The sequence below is a fragment of the Dunckerocampus dactyliophorus genome, chromosome 9 (genome assembly GCF_027744805.1).
Source record: "Dunckerocampus dactyliophorus isolate RoL2022-P2 chromosome 9, RoL_Ddac_1.1, whole genome shotgun sequence".
NCBI lineage: Eukaryota > Metazoa > Chordata > Actinopteri > Syngnathiformes > Syngnathidae > Dunckerocampus > Dunckerocampus dactyliophorus.
Genome location: NC_072827.1, coordinates 16,533,827 through 16,551,595, shown reverse-complemented (window position 1 = coordinate 16,551,595; position 17,769 = coordinate 16,533,827). Strand labels below are relative to the sequence as shown.

At 40.3% G+C, this 17,769-nt stretch overlaps 1 protein-coding gene across 1 annotated transcript in view; it reads left to right on the top strand.

Annotated features, from left to right (window-relative positions):
* The first annotated feature begins 687 nt into the window (after window positions 1-687).
* LOC129187317 (lactase/phlorizin hydrolase) overlaps window positions 688-17,769 on the top strand; it is a 17,763-nt gene continuing 681 nt past the window's right edge. Inside the window, exons 1-17 of the mRNA XM_054786393.1 lie at window positions 688-1,264; window positions 1,371-1,438; window positions 2,645-2,719; window positions 2,791-2,884; window positions 3,893-3,977; window positions 4,054-4,732; window positions 4,859-5,507; window positions 5,605-7,155; window positions 7,248-7,516; window positions 7,653-7,943; window positions 8,025-8,223; window positions 8,662-8,864; window positions 10,546-10,652; window positions 10,724-10,855; window positions 12,073-12,296; window positions 12,378-12,614; window positions 16,446-16,567. Coding sequence (XP_054642368.1) covers window positions 688-1,264; window positions 1,371-1,438; window positions 2,645-2,719; window positions 2,791-2,884; window positions 3,893-3,977; window positions 4,054-4,732; window positions 4,859-5,507; window positions 5,605-7,155; window positions 7,248-7,516; window positions 7,653-7,943; window positions 8,025-8,223; window positions 8,662-8,864; window positions 10,546-10,652; window positions 10,724-10,855; window positions 12,073-12,296; window positions 12,378-12,614; window positions 16,446-16,567 — 5,562 coding nt within the window. The remainder of the gene's footprint in view (window positions 1,265-1,370; window positions 1,439-2,644; window positions 2,720-2,790; window positions 2,885-3,892; window positions 3,978-4,053; window positions 4,733-4,858; window positions 5,508-5,604; window positions 7,156-7,247; window positions 7,517-7,652; window positions 7,944-8,024; window positions 8,224-8,661; window positions 8,865-10,545; window positions 10,653-10,723; window positions 10,856-12,072; window positions 12,297-12,377; window positions 12,615-16,445; window positions 16,568-17,769) is intronic.

Sequence of the window (17,769 nt, the reverse complement as noted above, 5' to 3'; positions counted from 1 at the left end):
GTAAAACAAATTGGACAATAAAATTTTAAATAACATTGTTACAAAAAAAAAAACAGGAGAATCATCAATTCCTCTTTATGGCATAATAATGATATTACTGACAAGCTTGAAATTGTTCACAGTATAGCAACAGCAGCAACAGACTGGCTGCCAATGTCTTGGAAAAGGTCGCCATCCTGTGGTCGCTCATTATCAGTGACACTAACAACATGAGCATAAAGTAAAGCCAATGCATGATGACTACAGTATTACATCAAGAAATATTGTCTCTACCTATGAACATCTCTTACAAGTTGCCTGAGGTTATATTGCATACCATCCAATATATCAATAATACTGGCCACGTAGTTACTTGGTATCAAATCAATACCAAAATTTGCATTATTGCTCACCCCTACCCTGGATCACTACACATTTAATGACCGTGAACAGGATAAGTGGTATAGAAAATAGATGGATGGAAGTTCAGCTATCAATACTGATAAGTAATTTTATTATGGCAGCACTTTGCCAGCTTGGTGTGTCACTGTCTTGTTAAGTGTGCAGGTCCAGTCTTATTACGCTTATCATGCAGCTGCAATAAAACAATGAAACTTGTGAGTTATCAATCGTATTGTGTAACTGGCCAGTATAAACAAAAAGCTAAGCTATTTCTGAAGGATACTAGTCCATTCTCTTCCAGCCGCAATGAAGTACTTGTTGGTTGTGTCTCTGTGTGTTGTGTGTCTGTATGAGGGCCGGGGCAGTGAAATGAATGGAGGCGAGGACTTCATGCTTCTCGCAGGTCCACTTCAAAGCCGTCAAGCGAGAACGTCAAGCTGGGAAAACAACGTCTTTGACTGCGGTCACTCCATACCTCCCAGAACTGGACAATACTTTGAGTACCTCAGGAGCAGAGGAGTGACTCATTTCAAAGTGCCGCTGTCATGGCATCAACTCCTACCTGCAGGCCTCCACGGCCACCCCAAACAGACTGTGGTCACCTGCTACCGGACTCTGCTGACTCAGCTGTTGGATGTGGGTCTCCAGCCTCTTGTCATCCTTCATGGATCCACAGTGCCAAACCAGTTTGGAGGAAGGGAGAGTAAAGAGCTGCAACAGATGTTTATGCTGTATGCAGAGTATGTCTTTGGGGAGTTTGGAGATCTGGTGCATTCCTGGCTGATACTAAGTCATGTGGAGGATGTTTGGCACGATGGTCAACCACATGCTTCTAGTTATCGGCATATTCATCAACTTTACCATCAACGCTTTGGTGATAAAGGTGAGAAACTTATTTATGATGTTATTGCTTTGGTAAATTCTGATGCATAATTCAATGGAAATCTAACAGGCTACAATTTGTGACTTACTTCTTCCATGTTTTTCAGTGAAAGTGTCACTGGGGCTGACAACAAGCGACATTAATCTCCTTTCACAGATCCAACCTTCGATCACAGTAAGATCAATCATGTGTTATGTTCATTCACATTCTATCACGGTCAAGTCACAATGCATCATTACTAAAACCATTTTCTTTTCTTTCTTTTTTTTTTTAAATCGGAAGCACGTTTTCGCAGTGATAAAACTGTCAAAATCCAATTTGTTACAATTAATAAGACAGTGGCTGTGGATCAATTCGCGCATGCCCATACGTGCACTTACTGGTAGTCTTGTCTTGTGTGCATACGTGCATTCATTATGTCAGTACAAAGATGTACCACTCAAAACAGCCAACATGGTGTGTGCTTGGTGCTGGACACTTACCACTTTATTCCATTGCGGAAGTGCAGGGACTAACTTGAAATAAGGAACAATCTGAAGAATTGGAAAATTTTGAACACAAGAAGAAGTGTGTAAATACTGCGATTTGGGGCAGCACTACACTATCAAACGTTGCACCTTTAAGAACTACGTATGTACACAGCTTACATACAGTAGTGTACTAGGGATGGGCGATACTTTTGCAACACTGCAAAGTTTGTAAACAATATATGAATATAACAATATCAACAATGTAATAGTATGAACAACACAACAAAAACACACAGATATTTGTGAAAAGAAACATAAGAGTACAGAGGAACCCTGGTTAGCGTCATTAATTCCAGAAGGTCAAAAATGTTAACACAAGGCACGTTTTTAAACGTGCCTTGTGTTAACGTTTTTTTACAATTCTAGTATTACATGCAGAAAACAATATGAATTGCATGTCAGTCCATATACATGATGAATGAATGGGATAAATGAACATTTAAGGCTACTTTTACCTTAAGTGAAGTCGTGACTCTTGACACGGCTGTTCCCAAAGACACAATGTGGCAGAGATCAATGCCTTCCTCGTCACCACCGCCTTGCACGCAAACCAAGGCAAAATTTTGGCGTAAATTTTTTACGTTTACCGGAAAACACACTAACTGAGGGAAGGACGCTGACCTAGGTTCCACTGTATCGTAAAATATTGATCTGATCATGCTAATATTGATCTGATACTGACACTACCCTCTGTATCAATATTATAAATATGTGGATCGTTCCGCACACCCCTACAGTATATCTACTGTATGAAAGTATTCCATGTGAGACACAGCCATGTTACAATTGGACATTTTTACTTCTCTGTGCATCATAACAACATGTGTCCCCTATCTCCTATTTTGAATAGATGGATTTCCTCTCTGTGCACCTTGCGTACAACTGTTCCACATTTAATTTGGCAAAAGAGCTGAGAAGGGTACAGGTGAAGCAAATATTTCCTTTTCACATTTTATGTTTTCCTGCTCCTGCATTACATGTTCTATTGTGCTGTAGATGGCCAGTAGGGATGTGCCAATCCTGGTATACAAGATGACACTTCTTGATTGCACCGACAGTCAGTTCGAGGCTCTTGGTCATTTTCTACAAGGTAAACAAGTAATTAAGTTGTGGAGGAACCAAAGAGGGCTATTTTCTCTTCACTTAACTACGAGTTTGCATGTTCTCCCCGTGCATGCGTGGGTTTTCTCCGGGTACTCCGGTTTCCTCCCACATTCCAAAAACATGCAGGTTAGGTTAATTGGCGACTCTAAATTTTCCATAGGTATGAATTTGAGTGTGAATGGTTGTTTGTCTATATGTGCCCTGCGATTGGCTGGCGACCATTCCAGGGTGTACCCCGCCTGTCGTCCGAAGTCAGCTGGGATAGGCTCCGGCATGCCCCTGTGACACTAAAGAGGACAAGTGGTATAGAAAATGGATAGATGGATAAATCCAATGAATAATGAATTAAATTGGTAAACTAAATCCATACTCTAGTTAATTGTTCAAATGAGCAAACATGGTAGGAAACTGGACTTAAACTAAGTGGCCACACATAAGGGAGATCACAATACACCAACTGGCCATAACATACATTTTAAGATGCAAGAAATGCATCAAACATTCCACCTCAGTTTTAATTCACACAAAGAGGTATTAATTTAACATTATGTTCATTTTTGTGGTCATCGTTGGCAGTGGTTTAATGTTGCACTGTTGTTTCTAATTTTGTGGTTACCGCATTTACCTCACGAGCCAACATATTATGAGTAGGACTCTTCTGTGTCATAAACAGATTATGACATCTAATCTGTTTTTGGTCACTGTGATAAAGTACTATAATCATAAAGTGTGAGTTACAAGTGCCATCAGATGCCAATTATTAGCAAAACTATCGTTAGTAGTTGCACATGGAGAAGAACGTGTGCGGTCCTCGCTATCATTTATCAGATAATGCATCAAACAAAGTTCACTGACTGTCTTGTTGACCCTGTCTAGTATGCACAAAGATGCTGTCAAAACATATTCACTAAGAATTCAAAAACTTAACTGTTGTTACATACCATTCCATTATTGTTGCATAATGCTGACAATAACCGTGTTTAACTCATTGTAGCCCTGAACAACAACGACGTAAAAATAAAGGGCTGTGACGTGATGGACATGTTAGGTAAAATGGATATGGAGGACTTGCCTGCCAGGTAACAGTTTATATTGTTTAACTACACAATTTTGAAAGACTGATACATTGTTAACATATGTTTTTTTCCACAACAGTGATGACTTTGAATACTACAGTGGAACACCATTGTTGAGAAACAGTTATCAGACAGTCTGGGATAAGTTTGGTGTTCAGGTCAAATCTGAACGTGATATTTTCCTGAATGAATCTTTCCCCTCCAATTTCCAATGGGCCACCTCCAGTGAATCCTTCAAAGTTGAAGGAGGCTGGGCTGAAGGTGGGAAGGGAGAGACCGTTTGGGATCGCTTTGGCCATGAAAACAAAGTTATTAATAACCAAACAGCTGATCAAGCCTGTGACAGTTACCACAAAGTAGATTATGATGTCTACCTTCTACGAGGTCTTCATGTGAACACCTACCAGTTTTCTATCTCCTGGGCACGGATTTTCCCTTCAGGATATCAAAGAAGCAAATCAGAGGGAGGAGTTCTCTACTATGACAAGCTGATCACTGCCCTTATTGAGTCTGGAATACAACCCGTCATCACTTTGTACCACTGGGATCTACCCCAGGAGCTCCAGAATCATGGTGGATGGACCAATGCTTCCATTATTGAAGCCTTCAAGGACTATGCTGATTTCTGCTACTCCAGATTTGGAGACAGGGTTAAGATCTGGAACACATTCAGTAGCCCTTGGGTAGTTAGCCATGCTGGATATGGAACTGGTGAGCATCCCCCTGAAATCAAGGATTATGTGGTGGCCTCCTATCAGGTGAGAGTGACCAATGGACACACAATTAATTTAAGTTGTACAACAACTTGGCAACTTGGATGTTATGTAAAAACACAGCTAAAAGCCATTGAGACATTCACCTTACAATATCTCTTTCCTTTACAGGCGACCCACAATATAATTAAGTCTCATGCAGAGGCCTGGCATGTCTACAATGACAAATACAGAAGCAGTCAAGGTGGTAAAGTGGGCATTGCATTAAACTCGGACTGGGCTGAGCCTATGGACCCCTCCAGACCAGAGGATGTATCATCTGCTTATCGTTATTTGCAATTGATGCTTGGATGGTTTGCACATCCTATATTTGTGAATGGAGATTATCCTGCAACACTTAAGATTCAGATCGACAAGAAGAGTGCCAAATGTCCTCATTCAAAGCCTGCAATTCTTCCGGTGTTCACTCCCAAAGAGAGTCTGAGGATCAATGGAACAGCTGACTTCTTTGGATTAAATCATTATACATCACGACTGGTAAACAACAGTGATGGTGGTTGTGCCCCAGGTCCACAGGGGGTAGGTGATTTCCAGGCCCATATTGATCCATCATGGTCCTCAACAGGTTCTGAATGGATCTACTCTGCACCTTGGGGTCTAAGAAGGCTTCTTAACTACATCTCCACAGAATACTTAAACATTAAAAAAGTGCCTATTTACATAACAGGGAATGGGATGCCAACAGAACATGGTGGGGACCCCCTTAATGATACCAGTAAAATAGAGTACATGAGAAGTTACATCAATGAAGCTCTGAAAGGTAATGTCTGTTACAAGAGCAAATTAAAAAAGTGGCTTTTTTCCTGTTGAAATAATCCAGTATTTACCCTTTTTCCTGATGATTTCTGATTTTGCAGCCATATTTCTGGATGGGGTGGATGTTCAGCGATTCACAGTGCAGTCTCTAATGGATGGATTTGAGGGCAAACAAGGCTACAGTGAAAGATTTGGCCTTCATCATGTCAACTTTGAGGACACCAACAGGCCAAGAACGCCAAAACATTCAGCATACTTCTACTCTCATGTTATAAACCAAAATGGATTTGGCTCGCGCAAAGGTGATGATGTGAAAGTGACGCTGGTGCAATACAACCCTCTTTTGAAAGTTTTACCTCCTTCAGATGTCCCATCTAAGTCAAAGGTGGTTTGGGAGAAATTGTCTCACCAGTCAAAATTCCACAGAAAGCTCTACCATCATGGCACTTTCCCAGCACATTTCAGTTGGGGAGTGTCATCTTCGGCTTACCAGATTGAAGGTGGTTGGAATGTCGATGGTAAAGGATTTAGTGTATGGGATGTATTCACCCACAAGCCTGGCAGTATACCAGGCAATGCCAATGGAGATGTGGCCTGTGACAGTTACCACAGACTTGAAGAGGACCTCTACATTCTGCGAGCTATGCAGGTGAAGTCATATAGATTCTCTTTGTCCTGGTCCAGGATCTTTCCTTCTGGTCAGCGAAACTCCCTAAACCAAAAGGGTGTCGACTTTTACAACAGACTCATTGATGGCCTGTTGGCAAATAACATCACCCCGATGGTGACATTGTACCACTGGGATCTCCCTCAGGAGTTGCAAAATATTGGCGGCTGGGAGAGCTCAGACATGATCGGTCTTTTTAATGACTTTTGTGATTTTTGCTTTTCCACCTTTGGCGACAGAGTGAAATTTTGGATGACCTTTAACCAGCCACATACAATAGCATGGTCCGGATATGGACTTGGACAGATTCCACCAAATGTTAAGAATCCAGGAACTGCACCTTATAGAGTTGCACACAACCTAATAAAAGCACATGCCAAAACTTACCACACGTATAATGAAAACTATCGCAACTCCCAAGGGGGACTAGTATCCATTGCCCTCAGTGCTGATTGGGTTGAACCCAAAGATGTCAATGTTCGCCGTGAAGTGGTTGCTGCAGACCGTGCCATGCAATTTCATTTAGGTTGGTTTGCACACCCAATTTTCAAGAACGGCGACTATCCTGATGCAATGAAGTGGCAGGTGGGAAACAAGAGTGAACTCCAAGGTCTGTCAGAGTCAAGACTACCTATTTTCACTGAAGAAGAAAAGAAGTACATCAGGGGCACGGCTGACATGTTCTGTTTAAACCATTACACGACAAAGATTGTAAGCCATAAAACAGCTCGGCTTACACCTCAGTCATATGAATATGATCGTGACTTGGCAGAAGAAGAGGAAGGCGATTCCCCTGCTACTGCCATCAGCAACCAGAAAGCTGTGGCATGGGGCTTAAGAAGACTTCTCAACTGGCTAAAAGAGGAATATGGAGACCCAGAGATTTACATCACTGAGAATGGAGTTGCGACAGAATCAAAGACAAGCTGGGATGACTCTGCCAGAGTGTTTTATTTCAAGACATATATCAATGAGGCTCTCAAAGGTAAACTGACATTTCTCAAAATTGTTGGTTTCTTTACTAACGTGTAATTTGAGTTTTAGTTTTTCATTTTGTCATGTGATATGTCTTGACAGCTTATGATCTTGATGGTGTGAAGGTGAAAGGATACATAGCGACATCTCTCATGGATTCATTTGAATGGCTTAACGGGTTCAAAGTTGGTTTTGGGCTACACCATGTCGACTTCCAGAACCCAAACCGTCCAAGAACACCTAAATTCTCTGCCCACTACTACCATCAAGTCATAAAGAACAATGGCTTCCCTACACCAGAGGACGAAAAGCCACTTTATGGAAATTTCGGCAAAGACTTTATCTGGAGCACTGCAACAGCATCATATCAGGTACTGTTTGAGTGACAAGTAGATTTAGGACAAGTAAACATGTTTTGGATATTAGTGCAGACTTTGTGGCATTGCATGTGATACTACTGTGTGCTTGTTGCTGTTTCCTGAACAATTTTACATCCACTGCTTCTAGATCGAAGGAGGTTGGAGAGCAGACGGAAAAGGTCTCAGCATATGGGACAAGTTTGCTCACACTCCTCTCCGAGTGTTCAACGATGATAATGGGGACATTGCCTGTGACAGTTACAACAAAATAGATGAGGATGTTTCTATGTTGAAGCAACTTAAGGTGACACATTATCGTTTTTCCATATCCTGGGCAAGGGTTCTTCCTGATGGCACCACCAGGCACATAAATGAAGCTGGACTGAACTACTACATTAGACTTGTGGATGCCCTGCTCGATGCAAACATCCAACCTCATGTAGGAGTTCATCTCACTGTCTATGAATGCAATGAAACCTTTTTATTTAGATTTGTGTCATCTTATTGAATCTGTTCTCAGATCACTCTCTACCATTGGGATCTTCCTCAAACTCTGCAAGACCTTGGAGGCTGGGAGAATGAAACTATTATTTTCAAATTCAAGGATTATGCTGATCTCATTTTTGGCCGCCTTGGTCACAAAGTGAAATTTTGGATTACCATAAATGAGCCATACAATATAGCAAATGTTGGTCATGGCTATGGAGCTGCTGCACCAGGTACAGTACATAGTATACAACATTATTTGCATGAAATGCACTTTAATTCATCACACCAAGCATTAATTTGGGATTGAATGTTGGATAGTGGCGCATGTGGTTAGCATGTCTATTTCACAGCCAGGTGGTTCTGGGTTTGAATCTTCACTCGTTTTCTCCAAGTCCAAAAACGTGCATGTTAGATTAATTACAGACTCTAAATTGAACCACCGTATATGTTCTGTGATTGACTGGCGACCAGTCCAGGGCATACCTGACCTTTTTGCCCACAGTCAGCTGTGATAGGCTCCAGATCAGTCTCCCTGAACAGGATAAGAAATAGCAATCGAAAGAGTGAATGGGCAGCTATGTACTTACTACACATATTACTAATAGAGTATGTTAATGCTACTGAAATATGTCGAGCCATTGTTTAGTCCTCTTATATCTTCCATCTAGGGATCAGTTTTCGACCGGGCACTTTGCCTTACATTGTGGGCCATAACTTGATAAAAGCTCACGCTGAAGCATGGCATCTTTACAATGACAAGTTCCGGTCCAAACAGGGCGGAATAATCTCCATCACCATCAACTCTGACTGGTCAGAGCCCAGAAATCCTTATAAGCAGGAGGATATTGATGCTGCGAGACGAGTGGTGCAGGTAAAATGTTGCAGGTTTTAAAATTTTCCACTTGTATTCTACCCATATTCCTTCCTTAAAGTTTCTACAGTCTACAAGTTGTTTCAGTTGGCTATCTCATCAAGTCTGGATACACCGTATTCTTATAACTAGAAACCCACTTAAGCCGACGTCAACATACAGTGGTATGAAAATGTGTTCCTTCGTGATTTCTTTTTTTTTTCATGTTTGTCACACTTAAATGTTTCAGATCATCAAACAAATTAAGTTAAAACATAACTTAACTGTGGTTTATCACACATGATTTCAATAGGAAAAGGTTACAGTATAAAGACATTTCTAAAGCTTTGGGACTCCAGCGAACCACAATGAGAGCCATTATCCACAAATGGCGAAAACATGGAACAGTGCTGAACCTTCCGAGGAGTGGCCCGCCAACCAAAATTATCCCAAGAGTGCACCGACGACTCATCCAAGAGGTCAAAAAAGACCCCATAACAACATCCAAAGAACTGCAAGCCTTACTTGCCTCAGTTAAGGTCAGTGTTCATGACTCCACCATAAGAAAGACACTGGGCTCGTCTCAATTTTGCCAGAAAGCATCTTGATGATCCCCAACACCTTTGGGAAAATACTCTGTGGTCTGACAAGACAAAAGTTGAACTTTTTGGAAGACGTATATCCCATTACATCTGGTGTAGAAGTAACGTTGCATTTCAGAAAAACAACATCAAACCAACAGTAAAATATGGTGGTGGTGGTGTGATGGCCTGGGGCTCTTTTGCTGCTTCAGGACCTGGAAGACTTGCTGTGATAAATGGAACCATGAATATCCGGCCATTTGTTCATAACCTCAAGCTGAAACCAACTTGGGTTCTGCAGTAGGACAATGATCCAAAACACACCAGCAAGTCCACCTCTGAATGGCTGAAGAAAAACAATATGAAGACTTTGGAGTGGCCTAGTCAAAGTCCTGACCTGCAACCTACAGAGATGCTGTGGCATGACCTTTAAAAGGCGGTTCATGCTCAAGAACCCTCCGATGTGGCTGAATAACAACATTTCTGAAAAAGATGAGTGGGCCAAAATTCCTCCAAGTAAGTTGCAAGTTATCACAAACACTTGATTGCAGTTGTTGCTGCTAAGGGTGGCCCAACCAGTTATGCGGTTTAGGAGGCAGTCGCTTTTTCACACACGGCCATGTAGGTGTGGATTTTTTTTCTCCCTTAATAATAAAATGTTTCATTTAAAAACTGTATTTTGTGTTCACTTGTGTTGTCATTGACTAATATTTAAATTTGTTTGTTGATCTGAAATATTTAAGTGTGACAAACGTGCAAAAAAAGAAAAAATCAGAAAGGGGGCAAATTCTTTTTTACACCACTGTCCATGGTTCACCGCTGTTGTCCATATAAATTCTGAGACTTGAAGGGGTCATTGCAATAGAAAATCATTGTCTTTATGTTGACGTGTGATACTACATTTAACTTAATCATTATCAATTCAGCATTTTTGCAAAAGTTGGTTATGTCAAAATCAATACAAACAAATAAAGACGAGTCAGAGGGGCAACTGGAAAATAATTGGCAGTTACGTATTAGGCCAACAAACTTCAGCGTGAACAGTCAATCCAAGGAATGTTGACTTTTTGTGCAGTAACATATGAAACTGACATGCATATTTGTGACTTCCACCTTTGCAGTTCTACATTGGATGGTTTGCTCATCCCATATTTAACGGAGACTACTGTGATATGATGAAGACAATCATTCGCAAGAGAAGCTTAGCAGCTGGTCTGCCAAAATCTCGGTAGAGTTGAAAAAAAACCCCAGCACTTTTTGTTTCTTTATCTGAATAATCTGTCACATGTATGTATCCAGGCTGCCTGAATTTACCTCAGAGGAGATTAAAAGAATCAAGGGAACCTATGATTATTTCGGTTTCAACCATTATACTACTGTCCTGGCCTTCCCAGTGGATTACGGCAACCTTCAGCACTATGATGCTGATAGGTAAGCAACTTCAGGTTTAACAATGATGCAGAAATGTTGATAGTGGCCCTTATTTTCTATTCTATTGTCAAGGGGTTTTCAAGTTTCTTTCTCTTTCTAAATTGAGATAAAAAATCCTTCTTCCTACTTGGGATCCAGTCTAACAAATCTATATTATGTATTGAAATTAGCGGTGTCTTAGAATATTTAACTATTCGATTCAGAGGAGTCTGATTCGATTATCAAACTAGTCGTCAAATCTTATGAAAATATCATGTTATTAAGATGATATGATTCTGACTACATGGGAGTGCCCATGGCTGCTGCTGAGCATACAATTCTACATAGAATGTCAGTGTTTTTTGTTATAAGACTAGTTCGATACAAAATCATCCAAAATCAGAATTGAAAATGACTTGTGTTTAACAGAAGACCTATACTTATGCAAGACAGCGGCGCATACACACAACGAAGTATGGCGTCTCTTCCAGATTTGCAGTTTTGGAGTTATTATTTTGCCAATGTTGGGTCTGTTTATACAGAGAAGCTTTGGTTTAACATCTTATACCCGTCAAGAGCTTTGGACAATGGATTTTGCAGCACCAACATTTTTATCACTGATCTTCGACTCATCCCTGAGATCTCCAAAGTACCGGAGTGTACACACACCACCTAGCCAGGCGGAAGTGCTCACAGGCGGCATCAAAAATGTAAACGAAGGCGCGGAGTATGAACTAAGCTTATGCTAACACTGCAGACTCTCCATACCAAGTATTTTCCTCTCTAATGTGCGGTCTTTGGTGAATGAAATGGACGAGTTATGACTGTACGTCACCCACAGTAAACAACTTTTGGACTGCGCTGTCATGATTTTCACCTAAACATTGCTAAACAGCAACAATACTCGACGATTAGTCGATTATGACAAAAACTAACAAATCAGACTTGACGATGTAAATTCTTAGTCATAAACAGCCCTAATTTAACTATTGATATAGTTAAAATATGAACATAACAGCAACCAGTCCAGGGTGTACCCCGCCTCTTGCCCAAAGTCAGCTGGGATAGGCTCCAGCATACCTTACGATCCTATTGAGGATAAGCAGCATAGAAAATGGATGGATGGATGAACACAACAGACATGCTGGAGTCAACTATAAAGTGCATGCAGCACATTATGTTTTTAATACGTATGAGTTAACTCCAAGTTAACTTATGAAAAACTTTTTTTCCCCCAGAGGTGCAGGAACAATTGCTGATCGCACTTGGCTGGATTCAGGGTCATCCTGGCTAAAGGTCTCACCATTTGGATTTCGGAGAATATTAAACTTCATTAAGGAGGAATATGGAAATCCACCTGTTATTATCACTGAGAATGGCATCTCAGAGCGTGGGCCCGTTGACCTGAATGACATTCACAGGAGCTATTATTATGAAAAATATATTAACCAGGTGTTGAAAGGTAAAGAAAGCAAACATGACAATTACTACTCATACATTAAGAGTAAAGAGTAAAGAGTAAAAGTTGATGTTCCTCTTGCAGCTTACTTGTTAGATGGTGTGGACATTCGGGGTTACACGGCTTGGTCGCTGATGGACAACCTGGAGTGGGCCACTGGCTTTTCAGAAAGGTTTGGCCTTTTCTATGTCAATCACTCAGACCCCAATCTTCCTCGAGTGGCCAAGACCTCTGCTGTCTACTACTCCACCATCATCACCTGTAACGGATTCCCGGACCCTGCCTCTGGGCCGCATGCGTGTCTAAACCAAGAGGTGGAAGGTAAACTGAAGCAGAATAAATGATTGCATCATTAAATACGATACATATTAAATAAAATGTATTATGAACACTGTGATATATTGATGCTAACATCAAGAGTGTAGGTCAATATATGCTTATCTACCTGAATAAGACATCCACACCTTAGCTTTGTGTTAAAGGAGACAAAGGAAATTCATCTAACACATGTAAATCTCATCAACAGGGTTGGGCAAATTATTTTTTAATTGTTATAATTACTTTCCCCAAAAAAGTACCGTAAACCACCGTGTATAAACCGCACCCGTGTATTAACCACACCCCCATTTTCAGGCTCACGGCGGGGGGAAAAAAATGTTTAGTTCATAAATGCTTGCTCAAATCAGCACGCGTACAGGTACTAAGCAATTTCAAAAAGAAGAATAAAGGAGAAATCTGAACTTCGGCATCTAGATCTTTAATATTTTGGCTAAGCACAGATTAATAGTAATAATAATAATAATAATAAAAAATCAAAATAAAGAAATTAGCAATTTTCAGAGATGTTTTGATATCTTATCTTTCACTGCTTCTTTTTTTCCCTATTATTATTTTATTGCATTGCTTCAGTGTGAATTTGAATGAACTCCAACATTGTATTGTATTTTACATTGGAAGCTTAGGTTAGCTTCAGTGTATATAGAGATGGTTTCACTGTGTGAAAATACAGACAGCCGTCAGTCAGATAAGTTAGTTGCATACACAAGCATTTTCAGCAACTGTACAGCAGAGGGCGCTAAAGTCAAAGCAACTGTCTGACCCACAGACGGCTATTCTAAAATGGACTCGTCAATTTCTGCGTCTGGTCACAGACCTGTCATCGTGTATCAACCGCACCCTGATTTTTTGCTTCTTACCAGTGGAAAAAAAGTGCGGTTTATACACAGTGCTTTACGGTAATTGATTTATTCCTTCATAGATGTACTTAGTTACTTAGTTACCAAAATATGTAAACAAATTTGGATTTAGCTTTGTAGTGTGTGAGAGTCGAGCTCAGGTCGTGACTTGCAATTTGTTACCAAAACGCTAGGGGGCAGTGCTTTCCTGAGCGTGAGCAACCACGATTCTTGTTGATATGTTTTTGATATTTTACTTCCTATCTAGTACAGTCATCCCTCGCAGTATTGCGGTTCTGTTATCGCTCCCTCACTATATTGCGGTTTTTCAGCCGTCTCGAGTCCCTGCAACATCAGAGTTGCAGAATGTGTTGTAAGCAATGCATAACAGGAGTGCTCAGTGAGAACAAAAACTGCATGTGCTTTCACTATTGACTCCCCATACTCTCCAACGATAACAGAAAAAGTCACTAGATTTGTGCCATGTCGCTTTTGAGAACATGTGTTGCCAAGAGGGTTTGAAATGCTGCCAGATTTAGCGACAAAAGCATGTTAAACATCTAATATCCAACCACTGTTGTCAACTTTTCAGTAAGCAAAGTAGCTATTGGCTGTCCTAGAAGTTGATACATGACGTCACGGTCAAATTTGCATATCATGTTGTAAAATGCTGTAAGAAAAAAGCATAACTTCCTATGAAAGACAAAAAAGTGAGTAAAAACACCTTAATTACCATCAGAAGTACATATAAACTTGATTATTGGTTTGTTGTGCAATAATTTCATCAAAATAAAATAACTTTAATATTTTATCTTGCCAGCGCCTCTGAAAGTTCTCCCATCACACGTTGGCAATTGAGAACTTTTTAAAATTAGCACAATTGAACAGCGAATAACAGATTATGCTGTGTTTATTCTGAGTCACATTCATATATGTTGATGTCATACATGTAATATACTGTATGTATGAATAATATGTTAATATATATAATATATGTAAGAGCAACTGAGCTTCACAATAAATATAGCAATACAGTAGGCTTATCAATTACTGACATTTACCTGAAGAATTGTAAAACAATCCACTTAATTTTACTAATCAAGAGTATCAATAGACTAACGATAAAATATAAACACGCCTCCTCTTTTATCAAAGTTTACAGAAGAGTAAGAAACATTTGCGTTTTGGATCTCGCTATGTAAAACTGGGCGAGCTCCACCCACGCGCCATCGCGTCTTTTGACTGGCTTTAGGCGGGATGGACCTGTCAACAGCACCCGCTGTTGCTCAGCGAGAACACAAAATGCAGAACAATACGTGCTTTCACTCACTTTTAAGTACCCAAAAAAACTTCCCAACGACGCCAGAAAACGTCGCTAGATTTGTCGCTAGTCGCTTTTGAGAAAATATGTCGTCGGGGGGGTTGGAATGTCGCCAGATCTAGCGAGTGACAGGCAAGTTTGCATGCAGTCAAATAACCCTATCATAACCGGAACATTAGCAATAACCCGGTTGGACACGGCCATGTAAACACCAATAACCCTTTTTGAAAACTCCGATAGTGCCCCTCGGTTACTCCTTTTCTAACCCGAAAATTGGGACATGTGTACGCCTATCGGGTTATCCTGATCGAAAGGAACATTAATTTGTTTTCTGCGCATGTTCTAATCGAAAGGAATCGTGTGTCTTTGGCGGGAAATACTTGTAAACATGGCGACACGTAAAACCCCATACTTTTGGAGCGACGAGGAAGCAAGCCACCTCGTTAGCGTGGTGAAAGACAGGAACATTATGTCTTTTATTGACGATTAAACGTACGACAATAGCGAAATCTATCAGAAGGTGAGCGAGAAGTTACGTGAAGCAGGGTTTGTGTGAACGCACCTTCAAAAGTGTCCGGTGTACTCTGATGGATGTAGCATGGCACAGCTCCGGCTCCATTTCCTATTTCTTCACGTTCTCGCCTTCCATTAATGAAGAAAGTGAGACAGAATAGTATCAAGTACTGGTGGTGGGTCAGTACCAGCGCCAAAGCGCAAACAAAGGCATCATCCGTCGTGCCGGTGTTGTTGATTTTGGATACAGGAAGAAGAAACGGAAATGACGCAATTGCGGAAATGGCGTTTTCTGTGCGACGAGACATTGTCCGTGCGGTTTTTTCACGTCACGCATGTAAACGGGTTATTCCGAATGTTTCAGAAACCCGAATATTGACCTTAACCCGCATATTGACTGCATGTAAACGACTGTATACATCATGGCTGGTCTCTACTCCTGTTATTTGCTATTTAGCAATGTCTTCGCTAGTAATCATGCAAATCAGCACAAAAAACAACAGCACCTCCTGCTGGCGGGAGATAATGGTAATTGTAATGTTATAGGTTTAAGTCATCTTGAACATGCACACAAATTACAGTGGAGCTCATCACATAACACAATTCCCAATTCTGCATGTCCAAGAATGAGGAGGAAGAAGCCACGCTTATTTAATCCCACCCCTCATCAGTTTCACATTAGTTGCAATACATTTGTTTAATGTACAACCGACTTTATCATGGTAAGATTTTGATAATAGCTGATGAAATAGTTGACAAAGACTCAGTTTGATGGTGAGTGAGTACAGACAATGTACCCACCGAAAATAAAGAGTTTGTAGTCAGTGCAAGACTGGTTAGATATAGCATTGTACGTGCACAGTGGTTCGAGTGTCTTCTTCCTTGTACTTTGTAAACATCGACTGTGGTTGAAATCGCTCTTTCTTGAAATCGCTCATTTTAGTGCATCGTTTAAATTCCTTACTTAATCCGTTCCACAACTTGATTCCACATCCAGAAATGCTGAAGGTTCAAGTTCAAAGCTAATCCTGTGATGCCATATCCTTCTCCTTTTGTAATTAGGATACTGTGATTAATTGCATCAAAGGCTTTTGTCAAATAGGTAACCAGAACACTGGTAACTACATGTGTCTTTCTCTGCAGGTACAAGTGTTCCCAGCACATCTCTTCCCTTTGTAAACGCTGTCAATTTCCTTGGTATGACTCTTTCCAACAGTGGTGCTGAGACCGGACTCCACACCATGTTTGCTCTCCTCATTGTTGTGGTCCTTGTTGTTATTTTCTCATCAATTTATTGTTTTAAGACAAACATGAGAAAATATTACATATTGAATCTGTGAGTATGGGATTAGGTTTAGTTGATATGCTGTAAAATCAGATGTCTATATCTAATTCATGTAAAAAAATATATGTTTAATCACTAACAACTTTCAGTACATAGAAGTGCCCTGTGGTTTTAAAGAAGTCAATTTATAGAAATGTTTTTGTTTTTCTATTTCAAGGATGATATGTTACACAAATCGGATCTTGAATGTGTGTTTGTAACCTAATTTTCCAAAAATGACAGTTTTATTTTGTTTCTCATAAGATTACAAGTTTTTTCTTTAATATTTTAACTCTATGCTCCTAAAATGACATTTTTCCTCATATCACAAATTGTGAAATTCCAATTTTTTTCTCATTAAAAAACGGCTTTATTCTTGAAACAAATTTTCATCTCGTAATTATGACTTTATTCCCAAAACATTTTGATTTTGACTAATTCGCGTAACATAACTTTTTCCGTGACCTAATTTTCCAAAAATTACTTTTTGTTTTCCATATTGCGTGGGTTTTCTCCAGGTACTCCGGTTTCCTCCCACATTCCAAAAACATGCATGTTAGGTTAATTGGCGACTCTAAATTGTCCATAGGTATGAAACTCACCCATTTTGGTCCTTCAAAATATTCAAAGTCCACCAAATATGGTGGGAAAATATTTCTTAGATTTTCTTATGTTTTCTAACAGCATAAACACAATAGAGTAACAATCCAATATAAAATAAGGTAATAAATAAGATAACTGTAAATGAATAAAACTGAAAAACCAAAACAATCTTACCGTTCACGAGATGTCTTGATCAGGACCATGCAAGTGGATGCAGAAAGGAGGAGGAGGGGCAGTGGAGGACTAGCGTGAGTCTAAACACGACTCAGAGTCCAAGAGTCAACTGGTCTCACAGGCAAACGCACACGCACTACACGATAATGTTGTGTGCAAAATTTTAATTTGTAACTTAACATAATTGTTTAAGTTAGTTTAAGGGCAGCCTGTCTATCGCACACAAACCCGGAAGCGCTGGTTACGTCAGCCAATGAGATGAGAGCGTAGGCGGTGCCCCGATCATCAGCCAATGAGATGAGCGTAGGCGGTGCCCTGATCATCAGCCAATGAGATGAGAGCATAGGCGGTGCCCTGATAATCAGC